Source organism: Zootoca vivipara, chromosome 6 (genome assembly GCF_965207765.1).
Source record: "Zootoca vivipara chromosome 6, rZooViv2.hap1.1, whole genome shotgun sequence".
Lineage (NCBI taxonomy): Eukaryota > Metazoa > Chordata > Lepidosauria > Squamata > Lacertidae > Zootoca > Zootoca vivipara.
The window spans coordinates 61,128,254-61,143,746 of record NC_142589.1 but is presented as its reverse complement, the minus strand read 5'-3'; the positions used below and the strand labels follow the sequence as shown (position 1 = coordinate 61,143,746).

The 15,493-nt window shown below is 44.3% G+C and overlaps 2 protein-coding genes across 5 annotated transcripts in view; one reads left to right on the top strand and one right to left on the bottom strand.

Moving 5' to 3' along the window:
- The first annotated feature begins 305 nt into the window (after positions 1–305).
- On the top strand, positions 306–1,123 carry LOC148685365 (claudin-19-like). The gene has a single exon (XM_088672358.1). It carries the CDS (start codon positions 420–422, stop codon positions 1,020–1,022), a length of 603 nt encoding a protein of 200 aa, XP_088528484.1. The 5' UTR covers positions 306–419; the 3' UTR covers positions 1,023–1,123.
- Positions 1,124–3,508: 2,385 nt separating this feature from the next.
- Positions 3,509–15,493, bottom strand: part of CNKSR1 (connector enhancer of kinase suppressor of Ras 1) — a 34,988-nt gene continuing 23,003 nt past the window's right edge. For all 4 annotated transcript variants that reach the window (XM_035118981.3, XM_035118982.3, XM_088672345.1 and 1 more), the window contains 10 exons: positions 15,084–15,259; positions 14,398–14,428; positions 12,142–12,314; positions 10,839–10,912; positions 9,205–9,276; positions 8,543–8,616; positions 7,432–7,496; positions 6,548–6,686; positions 6,185–6,366; positions 3,509–5,576 (listed from right to left, as the gene is read on the bottom strand). In XM_035118981.3, the coding sequence (XP_034974872.3) occupies positions 5,355–5,576; positions 6,185–6,366; positions 6,548–6,686; positions 7,432–7,496; positions 8,543–8,616; positions 9,205–9,276; positions 10,839–10,912; positions 12,142–12,314; positions 14,398–14,428; positions 15,084–15,259 (1,208 nt within the window). In that variant the 3' untranslated portion in view covers positions 3,509–5,354. The remainder of the gene's footprint in view (positions 5,577–6,184; positions 6,367–6,547; positions 6,687–7,431; positions 7,497–8,542; positions 8,617–9,204; positions 9,277–10,838; positions 10,913–12,141; positions 12,315–14,397; positions 14,429–15,083; positions 15,260–15,493) is intronic.

Below are 15,493 nucleotides of genomic sequence, written 5' to 3'. Positions count from 1 at the left end.
AAGTTTTAACCTTCCACTGTTAAATGTTCCCTTGTTTTAATTTTACAATCTCCTTGATTCCACTCTGGGTCAGGTTATAAATGTGAGCATAATCATTCAAGATTAATTGTTGTGCATGCTGCTGGTGTGTTGCTTATTAATGATTAAAGGTCTTCATTATGACTGGCCATGAATAGGGTCCAGAAATAGAAGGATCATTAATATGTAACTCAATGGAGTTGGTTTGTCTCATGACGCTTGCCCTCTAGGAAGTGAGCTCCTTTCCCAGTTATTTGTAATTGTGCTTTGAAAGTGATGAAGCTGATGTGGCTACCAAAATTATAAAAAGCAGCAGTTTGGATTCTGATGCTAGACCAAAATTAGGGAGACAAGCAAGTCTGGCTTAATCATATAGGAAGGACGGACATTTTAAGTGGATTATGGCAACTGGCGCTATGGTGCTAGGACTGGTGGTTGCACCCATGGGATGGGTTCTGATGCTGGCAGCTACAGTAACACCAGAATGGCGGGAGTTCCCCAAAAGACCTGGTTTCCCTCAAGATGTCTCCTTCAGTGACGGCCTTTGGGAGAGCTGTATGGAGATGACCAGCATACAAGACAAGGTATGCCAACCAGTTCCAGAGGAGATGGCTATCTCCTGGCCTGTTCAGATGGTGAGGGCCCTGACTATCATCTCTCTGCTTGGTGGCTTCCTGAGTTATGTTCTTACCCATGTGGGGACACACTGGTGGTCTGAACATCATCCAAACTACTGCCTTACAGGAGGCTCTGGGGTCTTGCTCCTGCTCTCTGGAGTCTTATACCTCTATGCAACATCCTACATGGCATACAGAGTCCTATCTAACATTGCAAACACAGAGACCCCAGATATGGACAAATTCCATCTTGGAACATGTGTCTATCTAGGTTGGAGTGGAGGAGCAGCCAAGACCTTTGCTGGGATGTGCCTGGCTACAAGTTTCCAAAGGAAGCATGACAACAGCTTAAGGAATCTACCTACGCCCTACTACGTGGATTATTAAGGAGCTGAATTCAGTCTTTCAGGATAATTGGTAGAACAAAATGGGTTGGTGGGTCTTTTAATCCAACCTTTGTATGTGGCAGCCTCTTTAAAAATATTTGTAGGATGGGGCTCAGTGATGACTTGGCAAATTGAAGATACGGAAGCTTATCAAGAAATGTGTGTTGTGTTTCATGACAGAAAGACTGGAAGATGAACCTGTCAAGGCTGAAGTGGGCAGGTCAACAGGTAGGGTGTAATGGATATAAGTATATAATGTATCTGCACATTTCAACCATAATTAGAAGGGGGGGATTAAACTGAGATAGGGCTGGAACATGAGGATTAAGACAGCAATCCCATTTACCAGGGAGTAAATCCAATTGAATTCAAGTCTGGACTAGACATTAGATTATACTGAAATGTTGACACTCCAAGGATTTGTTGATGAACAGTGCAGTCCTACTCATCATCTCCCTGTCCTGAATAGGGTAGCATTCTCCTGGAAGGAGCAGGTCTGCCACTCATGGGTGCTGCTGGATCCAGCACTCTCACTGAAAGCTCAGGTAGCCACCATGACTAGGAGTGCCTATTTCCAGCACAGCTGGTTTGCTAATTATGGTCCCTCTTAAATAGAAAGGACTTGTCCACCATACTCCATGCAGTGGTGAACTTCAGGTTGGACTATTGCAATGTGTTTTACATAAGACAGCAATTGAAGACAATTTAGAAACTTCAACCTATCGAACATGCAAAAAGCACCCCCCCCCAAATAGTACTGCCTGGGGTTCAATTTAGAACTCGTATAACCCCCGTTTTAAAACAGCTACAGTGGTTGCCAGTTTGTTTCCTGGCTCAATTCAAGGTGCTCACTTTAGTGTTTTAAAGCCTTAAATGATTTAGGCCCCAAATATCTAGGTAACTACATACCTACGGACCCCTCCCCACAGAAATGAGTCTGGTATGCTCATTCTATAGCTTTCCTTGCATGCTGAAGATTCATACCTCTTTATCCTGTTTTTTGTTTAATGAGACTCACCTCTTTTTTTTTTATCTATACTGCTCTGCTTTATTCATTAAAACAATACTGTGTGTTTCACTTATTTTTTGTATAATTGTAATGCTTTTGTTTCTTTTGATAGTTATTTTATAATATATTAGTTTAACAGACTTCCCAGGGGGCTCTGTAGGAGTGAGCCTGCAATTCCAAGGATTATTTGGGGGAAGTCAAGTGCTTTAAATGTGCATTGAATGTTCTTTAAATATGTATGGATCTCCCCTTTATCTTGCATGTATCTTGATCAAATACTCTACCCTTTTAAAATTTGGCTTTTCATCGGAAAGCTTATAGCTTCATTTTTTTGTAAATAAATTTTTATTGGTTTTACAATTTCAAATTCAACAATTATTTTCCATCAAAAACAAAAAAGAGGGAAAGAAAGAAAAAGAATGAGAAATGCAAAATATCAAACATGGAATATAAGAACTAAAACAAAAAAAATCTTTTGGGAGGTTCTCTTTAACCTCCTGAATTCCCTCCATTTCCTTTCCTGGTTCATTGAATATATATATTTTCTGCATAATTATACTTAAACCTCTTTTTTATCCTTGTTATTTTACCTTAATTATATACCATCAGTTTTTATTGTTTCAGTTCAAATTTCCTTCCATAAACTTCATCTTATTTTAATTTGGTGGGGGTTTTCGGGACTTGCGGAAGAGATCTTGCGCTCAGCTGGACCTCTTGATGACCCCCCAACCCTGGTGGATCTTTGGGGGGGGGGCGCTTCACCATGGCGCTTTCCCTCTCGATCACCACGGTGCTTGGGTCTGTCAGACAGACATACCCACGCCCCCTGTAGCCACTAGCAAAAACTGCAAGTCGGAAACTTATAGCTTCAGACCTTCTCTTGCAACAGCAACATAGAAAACTGCCTTATAATTAGTGAGGTCATTAATCCATCTAGCTTAGTACTGTCTACACTGACTGGCAGTGACTTGCAGGGCTTCAGGCAAAAGGCTAGCTAGAGATGCTGGGGATTGAACCCAGGATTTTATTCATGCAAAGCAGGTGCTCTACTGCTGAGTTGCGACCCTTTCCTATTTTGATTTCCCTGAGGATTTAGATTTATGGAGCATCCCTATTTTGACAAAGTCTTACTGCTAAGAGGAAGCATTAATAGACTGTGGGATTCTTTTTGAGATTCTGTGTTTATTTTGGAAATAAAGTGGTTTTAAGCTTTACTATGGTCAGTACAGTGATTTAACACTGCCACTCCCTCTCTTCCTGCCTCCACCCATCAATGAATAACTAGGAAGGAATGTTTGTGATAGAATCCTGCACTGCAATGCCAAGAGTTCCCTCTTCAGGATACTTGTTTCTCCAGCGCTGTATTGGTGCCTCAGTTTAGATAATAGTGAAGGTACGCAGAGCTTTGGAGCAAACAAAACAAAACCCTTCCACTTCTTGGAAAGAATTGCAGGAAATGAGAAGTCAGAAACAAATGATTATCATTCAGCACTTACAGGTTTTTTATTTTACTTTAAGGATTTTGCAAGTTGTTTGATCTTGCAACAAGTCCCTATGAAGTATTTTATTATTTTTGAAGCTGAAGTTACTTTTTTGTTTAAAAGAATGCAGTGACTTACAAAAAGATCAACAAAGGACTTTAAACAACCAACACAAAAAGGGCATATTAAATTATACAAGCTCTGGTTAAACCATGGCAAAAAATATACATAATTCCAGCAGCAACATAAATAATTAGGAGGAAACTCCTTGAACAGATAGGTAACCACTTTTCTTGGTTTTGTCTAAGCTTGCCCAAAGTTTTAAAAGGGGCAGGTGAGGTTTGAACCCAGATACCCTGGAACAGCACTGAGGAACTACGATTCTGTGAATCTGCACCCCAATGAGCAAGTCATATGTGACCAAGTATAGGGCCAGGGGCATAGCTCACTGCTCCGGCACCCGGAGTGGTGGGGGCAGGGCAAGCTGTCCACGAGGGTGGGGTGAGCCGCCCATGGGGGTGCCACACGATGGTGCCACAGCGATCTGCATATGGGGGCACCACACTGGCGGATGCAAACCCCACGCTGCCATTTCGGGCAGCATGGAGCCCCAAGCTACTGCATCACTCCCAGGAGACACACGTGGATCGGGCGCGCTACAGGCCAGGCCCCAAGGTAAGTGCCGACTCCCGCGGTATACCATTTTGTCACCCCCCTCAAGGATGACACCCAGGGCTTGCCGCACCCCCCCCCACACACACACACCTCCCTTCCTACGCCCCTGTATAGGGCAGCTAAAGCTGTGGCTATAAAGGAAAAAGCAGGGGCCTTAAAATGTGCTCCTGATTGGATAGTGGGGTTTGCTGTCAGCACCAATCAGCTGATTTCCCACAATGCCTACAGTGACTGTGCAACAGGGACATTGCGGGGTATTAAAAGGGCATGTCCTGCCAGACACTATCTATGCATCATTACAGCCTCTTAAAATGTGACACCCACTTCTGCCTAATAATGGAAGTCTACTTGGATGGCTATAATTAACACAAACATGCATGAATCTGATATAAATACAAGATAAAAAGGGTGTCTTTGAATCGCAGGGGATTGCAGGATCCAAAAGTGTTCCTTTTTAAAAAGGATAAGCATTGTCCTTAAAAAAATCCTTGATTTATTATAGCTCAACATACACTTCATTGTTTTGGGACTGGACAATTTGAAAGTCATCATTTTGAAGATATATGCAAAGTAACATGTTTGACAGGCTTGAATCTATATATTGTCAGAGCATTTTTGCAGTATAATAGTACATGTAGCCAATATTATTTATTCTCGCATATGCTTATCCCACTTCTTAACCCAAGCTGGATTCTGATGCAAACCACCGGTCATTTAAAATTGAAAACCACACACATTGCTAGGATGCCTTTTTAGTTATTAAAATTACACATAAGTGTTTCAACTTGAAACGTGTCAGTGAAATCGCTGCTTTCTGAATAACTTTCTCAAGGGAAACAAAGCTATGGAAAGCAACTTTAAAATCTTGCTTTTTTCAGCTTTTTCCAAGATGTTGGTCCACAGACAGCAGTTAGTGTCCTGCTCCCTTGGTCAGGCTTCTCTTTTGCACTGTCAGAATCATGTGTCAGTCTTCTTTAAAAAAATAAACCCAGATGAAATCAAAATGCCCGTCATGAGAACAAACAAGCTTCCTAATCTCTCAGTTCAGCAAGAAGTTCTTTGTCATTCATATTCTTTCTCTATAGGATGAGAGGACCACCTGAATTTGTTTATGGGAATAGGGAGGATGGTAATATCCACAGAGCACATATCCTGCTGACAAAATAGTTTATGGAGCAGCAGCAGCAGCAGCAGCAGCAGCGTCCTCTGGGTTGAAGTCCGACACATAGTCTGTTCTTGCGCCATCCTCTTGGCTTACCCTCTTGGCCCACCAGGCCTGGATTTCCTGGTACAACTCCTGATGTTGTTCTTTCCATGCGCTGAATTTCTCAGAGGTCAGTTCAGAGTCATCCAGAAGAATATCGAGTAGCTGAAGTTCAGCTGTTTTTGCCTGAGGGAGGAAGGAAGGTCCCATCTTTAATGCTGATGCACTGTTCTTTTTAAATTTATTTTTAAGTCTATGAAGTCTATGAAGCCCAGAATTGCAAGGATCTTAAAGCTTAGGAAATTGCCAGCCTGTTGCATTTCCATGCTGGTTGTAGTATCTTATCGCAGGTGTGGGGAACCTTTGGCCCTCTATATCTTGCTAAACTATAACTCCCATCAGCCCCAGCAAGCATGACCAATGGCCAGGGGTGATGGGAGTTGTAGTTCTGCAACATCTTGAGAGCTATAGGTTCCCCACACCTGACTTCTAGTCCACTTTCCATGCTACACCTCCTCTCCCCAGGTCATCCCTCCTCTCTGACTTTGCTTGGCACATGCAGTACATGTTCTTGAACTCTGATCATGCTTCCTGCCTGTCTGGAGGGATGAAGGATCAATAGTGTGTGCAACTGTTGACAGAAACTAGCGGACTGTACAAAGGTAAAATTCACATTTATTGCTCTGGCCTTGACCACCACTAGCGGGTGGCCCTTGGAAAGTTGCCCACAAGGGAATGCGGCCCTCAGGCTTAAAGATGTTCCCCTCCCCAGTGTAAAGTGATGCTGCACCTACCTTGAGTGTGCTTTGGAGGGTCCGAACAAGATGAACCTTCTCGTTGATCTCCGGGTTCTTGTTGCGCTTGACAAAGGACTTCCGGTAATATTCGCGGGTGAACACCTGCTGTTTCCCAATGAGAGACACTCCGCCTTGCTTCAGACACTTGATCAAAGACTCCAGTTCTTCCCCTGAAGGATCTTCATGAGGCAAAAGGTTGAAAACCATAAGCAAAAGCATTCTAGAACTCTGCTGCCCTAGAGGGCAGGGCTAGTACACAAAGAACAGCCTTTCACAGAGAAGAATAATGAACCGTGTTGCTCAGGCTGCATTTTCTTCTTCTTACATAAACTTGGAAGGGGGAGGGAATGTGAAACTCACCTGTGGGAGAGGGTGATGCTGGGCTGTGGTCTGCATTTTGTCTTGGGAGGGGACTACCCAGAGGACTACTGCTTGGGGATTCGTTATTCCCTGCGGCTCCTGTTAGCAGCTGATCTTTTTCCAGTTCCCTCCGCTTTGGCTGAAAGAAAGTAAGATTTTATTATAGCATGCAAGAAATGGAGTCAGGAAGAACTAAATTCATTATCTCTGGGCTCATCTACCCTTCTGCTTGTTGCATGTCTAGAAAGCATGAGTCTGAGTGGTTTTCTACTTGAACATCACTTGCTACTCACGTATCTGAGTGGTTTTGCCCTGCTCCTATCCCAGGGAAAACCCACTCTTTAGTGCTAAATCAGAGCCAACATCAATCTGGAGAAAACCCAAATTGCTGTTTGCTCCAATTGAGTGCTAAAGAGCAGTTTTCCCTGGGGGAAAGCAGTGGGATAAGAAGAAATGTGGATAAGCCCATTTTGGCATTCTTATGTCATGCTTCAGCCCCAAAGGCTCCCCTGAGCAGCTTACAAATATCAGTGAGGAGACAGTCCCTTCCCTAAGGCTCACAATTCAAGAGACATGAAACTGAAGGAAAAAATGATGGGGAGGGAAGATGGGGAAATCAACATCAGCACTAATTTTTAGTTGAAGACTTCATGTATTGAAAAAGAGGAATGAAAAAATGTGGAGAATCCCCAATTGCATTTGATGTGAAAAGGTCAATATAGCATCATCACAACTTTTTGGCAGGCACTGAGTGTGGGAGTCCACTCCCACTTACCTGCATAGCTCAGGTAAAAGGGGATGGGCTTGTAATTTCAAACAGGGGACCTCTTTTGGGTCACACATCTTTACTATGGGGTGCAAGGCTCCATCCACAAGACACTTACCAGATCAAAGCTATGCCTAGGAGAGTCGTCCTCAGGGTCCTCTGCTTCTGTTTCACTGTAGCAATCTGTTCAAATGGGAAGTTTTTCAAAGAAAATTCTCAGTGGCCAATCACATTCCAATACATGAAATTCACAATGGAATTCAGTCCCAGCAAGAGACATCATTTCTCTACCTTTCTGTAGGGGGCAATTAAAGAGAACGTGGTACTGTTCTTTCTCACTGTCAAAACACCTAAGTTTGTGTCTCTGAAAATCCCAAGACAGAAACGGAGGAAGCTGCCTTATTCAGAGGACCAGTTTGCACATAACACAAAGCCAAACTATGGCTTCATGTGAACGCATGAGTTCCTGCTGCAGTCCTCTCCTCAGTCTTGCTGCTGCTGCGCTCCTATAAATTGTGCCATGGTTTCGCTTAGTGTGGCATCCCAAACCAATCTTGTGGGTTGCCTCCTCTAGAAAAACCATGAGCTGTAAAACCTAAGAACAAACCTTGGTTGCATCTTGTGGTTTGCCTGGAACAAGACAAACCATATGCCTGCTGAACTATGGCTTAAGCTCACAGGAGCAGGATCGGAGGAGGAGCAAAGTGGCCATGATCTCTCTGAGAACCATGATTTGGCTTAGCATGACACAGAAATGAACCAAATGTTGGACCTATGGTGAAGTAGCTCAGCGCTGACTGCAACACTGACTCTTGTCGGCCAAAACCAAATGGAACATCTCCGGACCTGGATTTAGGAATCACAGGCAATAGAGTCCCTTCAGTTTACAGAGAGAGAATATGCTGAATAGGTTTTGTTTATGAAGTGGAAGCCCTTTTGCGGATAACCTTTCTATCAGAAGTGTAAAGCAACTGTGGAAAGGGCACTCTCCTGCCTCTGGAATTCTCACATCCCAGGATGCTCGCCAGGCACCTAATTTAATGCATTTTAGGCACTCTTAGTAGAATAATAGAATCATAGAGTTGGGAGGTACTCCAAGGGTCATCTAGTCCAACCCCCTGCAATGCAGGAATAGATCTGATACTGCTGTTTCAAGGATATATTTTAGTGATTTTTGTAAATTACAAAGGTGAGGCATAAACATTTTGAATCTAGTATTGAGAGCCTACCTTCTTGCCTATGTGGAACATATTTATGGACTGGAGTGTATTTCATCATAGAAGTTATCAAACGGCTGACCCACCTGGGAAGAGAAACAGTGTGTTTTGAGATTTACCCAGATGTTCAAGACAATTTTCCTCACTGCAGTACTGTATATGAAACCACTAAAAACAAACATATACTTGAATATGATCTTTTTATTAGCAGCATTAAAGCTGCTTTGCCTCTCAACTCCCCTTTATGACTTCATTCCCCAAAGTGTATTTGGGTATTTCCTGGAGAGCCACAGACTCAGGAATTTGTCAGCTTGTAGCAGCTGATAACAGATACTCCCTAGATTTCTTCACAGTTTTTGTTTTTCTGTGCAAACCCTGGCTGGAATTTGACTAGGGTCATCTTTCTCGATTTATGGCCCTCCACAATAAGGTTGCAGTGAGGTCTTTAGGGAAATCAGGCAACACCTGTCAAGGATTGCAACACTACTCAAGAAGACTTTGCGTGGGATGGATCAGTCCCCAAAGTTGCTTCTACCGGTAGGGTGGAACCTGAGATTGCTCAGGCCACTCCCATTTGGCTAGATAAGATAAGATAAACTTTATTTCGGCCATAGGCCCATAATACACAGCAAAGGAGGATAAAACAGTGTAAAAACTCCCATTTGGCTACTTACATGCTCAGGTCAGCTAGGGTCTCTGCTGCAAAGATAAAGGGCTTGTATTTCTCATGGGTAAGCTGGAAGACACTGCAGAAAAAGAGAAAAGGTGGCTGTGGTGGAATTTCCCACAGTTCTTTGCAACTGCAAGGCACGCCCATACCCAACTACAAATCTGCATAGTTACAGTTGTGTGTCAAGGCTTGAAAATGGTTGCAGTAGGCAACTTCACTCTCCCCACTTCTTTGCTCAGAATATGCAGAGAGAGATAATTCTACTCTCGGCACATGATATGAGTGATAGAATTAAGGTCCGAGAACTTGAATAAAATGACTGATGAACTGGACAATATGATGGACTAGTGGGACCTGCAACAGTGTGTTGCAGCATGGAATGCTCACATTCAGGGTGCCATTCAGCCAAGGTCTCTTCCAGGATATTCCTTTCCCTCTTCCTTCCCCCACAACAACCGTCACATGCACCAGTCAGTCAGCATTCCATGCCCACTGAGCATGCTCGGTCCTCACTAAGCTGCTTTGCATATTCCTCCCCTTTATCCTGGCTCTCCTCTCCTTAGACCTGGAACTGGACTCTTCACTATGTCCATTCTGAAAGCTTTATTGGGCAAACCAATACAGCGTCCCAACACAGCTCTACAGGCTACAAACAGGTGAAGCGCAGTGGAGCAGAACAAGCTATGGCTAGGGGTAGGGAAGACATTGATCCAACACTTGACATGCACCTGGCCCAATCCTTTTGAAGGGTGGGGTGGGCCCTTCAATTCATGCAGTTTGCACCTAGAGCCTCGGGATTGGGCAAACAAATGTTATTCTTCCACATGGGCTGGATTTGTTTGCTCTGGTGCTGACACTGCCACATCCTTGGGAGTCAGGAGTGGAGTTGGAGCCAAACTGATGTCAGACTTTTCCCCAAACACCACCCTAGGAGGGGAGACCTCCCTGCTGACAGGTGGAGGTGCTAGAAGTGGCTCCTCATTGGACGATGTCAGGCTTGGGGAACTCTGTGTTATGGGAGCCGAACACAGGTTCTGTCTTATGGGAGCTGAACTCTCCTCTGACAGCCCTCCTTGGGATCCAAACCTCCTCCTCCTCCTCCCAACCAGATCAGACACCAAAGGTCCCTGTTTCACATTCCACAATATACCACTGATGTTTTTATTATTAAATTGCTCAAGGGTGTTTTACAGGAAGCAATTAGTAGGTGAAGTAAACAAAAACAGTAAGCACCTTACACTGTTGCTAGTTGAAGCCCCACACTGGGTTGATTCTCAGAGGGTAGTGGGTCCTAGCCATTCTTTCTCCCTGCTTAATGGATAATGGATGCATTTCCCTTTCATTTACGAGCAGGGCTGTAGCTCAGTGCTAAGAGCATCTGCCTTGCATGCAGAAGGTCCCAGGTTCAATCCCCAGCATCTCCAAGAAGGGCTGGAAAAGATTTCCTGCCTGAAACCCTGGAGGGCTGCTGCCAGGCAGTGAATTACTGCATTTATGATGTGCACGTCCCTCTACGGAGCCCAGGGTGGTGTAGACAATACTTTGTTAGATGGATTAGCAGCCTGACCCTGTAGAAGTCAGCTTCCCCTGTTTGTTCAATGTTCAAGATCTCTCCAGAGGCTCACTGCACATACTCACTATTTCTTCTTCTGCTCCTTTTTGCTTTCCAGTCTGTACGCCGACACATTGATGAAACCCACAGCCTTCTCATCCTGGAGTAAGAGAAGGGAAAGCACCAATTAAAACAGAGCAGCACTTCACACCCTGATTGGCTCCACTTGCTGCTACTCATATATAAAGCAGCAGCCCTGGAATGTTGAACAGGTTTCTACTACAGTTACCAACAGAAAGCAAGGGAAAGCTGTAGGAACCGCAGGCTGCTCCTAACCTTCCATGGGCAAGCTATAAAGCAAAGAAGGGGAGCTTGCAGGCCTCCAGATGTTGCGGGACCGCGGCTCCCATCATCCATGATCATAGAGATGCAGCCAGCTCCCATGGGCATGGTCTTCAACTTGCATTGAAACTGACCAGTTGCAACTTGGATGCAACTAGCAATAGCAGAGAATGAATCATTTTGTGTTTTTTGTAATGTAATTTTCTGTTGTGAAATGCCCTGGAGATAATTTGATAAGCTGGGGGGGGGGGGATGTGCTCCAAACTGCTCCACTCAGGATTGCAGACAATTTGTTTTGGTGGCTGGTGGATCAGTTGTCACTTCCTGCTACTCCCCTTTGAATGCCCCCCATATCCCATAGCATAGTTGCCCATCTCTGTAGAATCAGGGTGTCGTAATACACTGTATCTTGAATGTTGTACTCTCTGCTCTGTAAAAAGAGGAGGCAGGCAAAGACAACATTGGGGCCAGCTCCAGAGTCAGACTGCTCCCTCCCCTGACCAATTTTATGTTTTATATTTATAGCATTCATTTGCTTTAGTATTTTAACACTGTAAGACATTTTGGGTGCCTTGGCAGAAAGACGGTATTTAAATGTGTTAAATGAATAAATAAGAAGGAAAAATTGTGTTTTTTCTTTGGAGCCCTCAGATTTGCGCAAAACCAGAAAACCACAGAGGTGTGTGCTGAGAATTCACAATTGCCCGACTGTGTGCTTTTGCGCACTTTCTAGGCAGGGGGGGGAAGTGTATGTGCCGCCTCAGCACTTAATTGGAATAAAGGAGTCCACAAATTAGAAGGCAGGGACAAACACAAAAGCGAACAACTACTGGTATGAACAAAAAGACAGAAGTTGCTCCTCATATACAAGTTCAAATATGTGTGGACTATTCCATTCTAATTCAAATGGGGGGAGGAGGAGTAGATTAACAGCTAAATAATGCTTGAATATGGGCAGGTGCTCTGTTGAGACAACAACAACAAACAGGGCTACCCTTTAGTGATCCATGACTCTCTGAAATACTTAGCGACCTGGGATGCACTCACGTTGGGGTTGCTGTACCAGTAGAGGGCTTGACCCTTCAGCACGAACCAGAACCGCTTCCATTTCTGGGCCATGAAGCCCCCGTGGTCTTTCTTCTTAAGGAGCCAACCATCACAGTCCACCTGCCCCAGATCCTGGCAGGAGATTCGGCGGCGACTCAGTCGGGTTGCCATTCCTCAACACAAACAAGGGGGGGGGGTGTTATTATGACAAAAAGGAAGGACAGGATGCTCAACGCAATTCACTAAAAAAATCAGACTCATAGTATAGTTTGAGATTCTTCCACCATAAGCACTTGTTTTTACTTTTGCTGACTTAAGGAGGCATTTATAGAAGGGCCAAAAGCAACCCATCCTTCTAGGGATGCAGCTTTGCTCACCACAGGTTTAAAGCACATTAATACCACTTGAACAGCCACGTCTTCCCCTGATGGATCCTGGAAACTGTAGTTTAACTCCCACAGAGCTACAGTTTCCAGCATGATTCTCTGGAGAAAGTCTCGCGCAGGGCCGTCTTTACCCGGGGGTGCAGGCGGTCCGGGACACCCGGGCACCGAATTCTGGGGGGCACCAGGTGCCTGCCACTGAAGCCACCTAAGCTTTTAACTATCTACCTGTTATGAAATAATAAATAATTTTGATCAAGCTAGAAAAACAAAATACATATATACCTAGGTATTACCGAAATGTATACAGTGGTACCTCTAGTTGCATTCCGCAAAGTTATGGACTTATGGAAATGTTTCCTTCCGGGTTCACCACGCGTGCATGTGCAGAAGCAATCTGTGCACTTTGCACATGCACAGAAGCGCTTGAGCGTGCCACGCACATGCATGGCAGTGACACTCTAGTTGCGGACTTTTCAGGGTGCAAACAGCACCCCAAAATGGATTAAGTCCGCAACTAAAGGTACCACTGTATCTACCGTACTGTTTCACTAAAGGACTTTCGACTTTGTGCGCTCCTTTACCAAAGATGCGCCGCGCCAGCACCAGCGCTTGTCATTCACAATGGCGGTGCTTGTCAGACTCAATGATGCCACTTGTCATTCACAACGGCACCATGCACGCGAAATTAACTCTTACATCAAAATATTATGTTATGTATTGTATTGAGCTGCTTTGCGGCAGTGGGATCGACGGCACCTTTGACATGACTGATGTTTCTCCTAAGTAGGTGCCTAAACAATTCTTATAAGTTTAAGTGTGGTGGTGTTGTACACTTAAGTATAAGTGTATTGTAAATAAATGAGAAAATAAAAAAGTTAGTTCCTTTTTCCTCCCTTCGTTCATAAACAAGAGATAAGGCGTACGCGTGGTGTCTGACATAAGCATAATAAAAGTTAATTTGGGGGCTAAACTAAATTTGGGGGCGCTGGGCGGATCTTTGCACCTCGGCAGCGCATATGCTAAAGACAGGGCTGGTCTCACGCTTTAAATGTGTACAGTGTGGGTGTGAGTTTGGTTTACATATCCCATACAACAAGGCAACTGGAATCTGCAACAAAATGTTGCAGTGTAGAATGCTCCTCCTCTTCAGGGTTCCAGGTGTCACATTCCCTGCCTTAGGGACCCAGGGACGGCATGAGAAGGACTCAGATTCAGACATACTGAAATCTGTGTACATGACACTTTACAAAGAACAAGACTGCCAATTTCAAGCACAACCTCATTCCTTTTCATTATTTCCTTGCTTCCCCTTCTCCTGTTGCCTCTAGAATTGTGGCTTCCTCATTATGCTAGACCAGTATTCAGCAACCTGGTGCCCTCCAGTTGGCAGGTCCCTATCTGCAAGGGGCTTGGAGGATGACCCTGCAACCTCACAGCCACTCCAGAATATGCAGCTGTAGAATCTACCACGGGCCCTTTAAAGATTGCATTCAACTCTCTCAAGTGGGCAGGAGCCTCCAGAAGGGAAGGCTCTGCTAGTCTTCATAATCCTTCAGGTAATTCTGGTCCTTGGCTGGAACAACATTCCCCATGCGTGGCTGTATGCAACTCTGGCAATCAGCTGATCAACCACGTGGGCAAACATGAGTCACCTGGTATCATGTCAAGAGACTGACCACCCACCTGTCAAACATGGCCCGTGGGGGACATAAAAGTCCCCCCTCCCTTGTCTGGTGAATGGTGGCACACAAAAAAGAACTGTTCTCCTCCTCCTTCTAACCAGGATATATTTATGGACATGTTACACAGCTTTAGCATAGGCTGAAATGCTTGTAATATTGAAGGATGAACTGATGTTTCCGGTACTCACCTTTTTGCTTTCGTCGATATTCAACACTGCCCTGAAAGGATTAGAGAGGGAGAAAAGCAATTTATCAGGATCTGCAAGAATGGCTGAGTGTTCCTGTTGATGGTGCCAGCCATCCCACATCACAATAATAAGTGACCGGGGGAAATCACACTACAATTCAGCAGAAACACAAACTCACAGTATTACAATTTGTTTAAGACTGATTCAAAGGGGGGGGGGGGACCTCACCAAATAGCAGCATTTGTTAAGAAATCACGGGATTGATATGGATTGTGGCTAACATGTCTGTGTAGTTTTAAAAACTAGCAGTGGGAGTGCACTGGATGCAGTAAATTGAACATGCCCTTAGACTTCCCAATGATCAACCATCTATCCCACACTTTTTATGCAGTTCCCTGTCACTTTTCTAGCCACAAAAACCTGTTTCGTTTGTAAAGTGAATTTGTTACACCAGAGCAAGAGGGTGCTTTAATCCACTTTAATTGCGGAAACCCAAATTTACCGTATGTGACTGAATCGCTCCTGCAAAATGCTGACAGTCTGGAGTCAATGCTGGGATTGGTCCTGCTGAATTAGTTTACATTTTTGTTTCTGTTGCACTAGCCATTCAGGGAGGCCTTTTTAGACCTGAAGCCAAAGGGTCTAAATAAAACCTAGAAATAAGCAATACACAATGCAACTCTCACCTCTTTGGAAGAACCTGCAGGTCCCAGCCCTCCGATTCCTCTGACAAACCCATTCTCAGGGGTTGTGGAGTCTTCCGATTCAAGTTCCAAGGTACTGGGTCTGGCAGGGGTAACAGCATCAGGGGATCTGGATCCTTCAAGGCTCTCACCTTCCAGCACAGTTTCAGCAAATGCACCTGGAAGAACAAGTCAAAAACCCAAACCAAAGCTCATTAATTAATCAGTCTGAAAAAAATTTCATACCAGAAGGATTTATTTGTTCATTAGATATTTTAAAATATCTAATGGGCACATGTCCTCAGCAAGTCAGTTTGCAACAATTATAAATCACCAATACCATAATAGCATAGCAGCAAACAATATTCTGAAGTTCTAAACTATGAAAACAACCCCGATCTATGAGGGGCTCC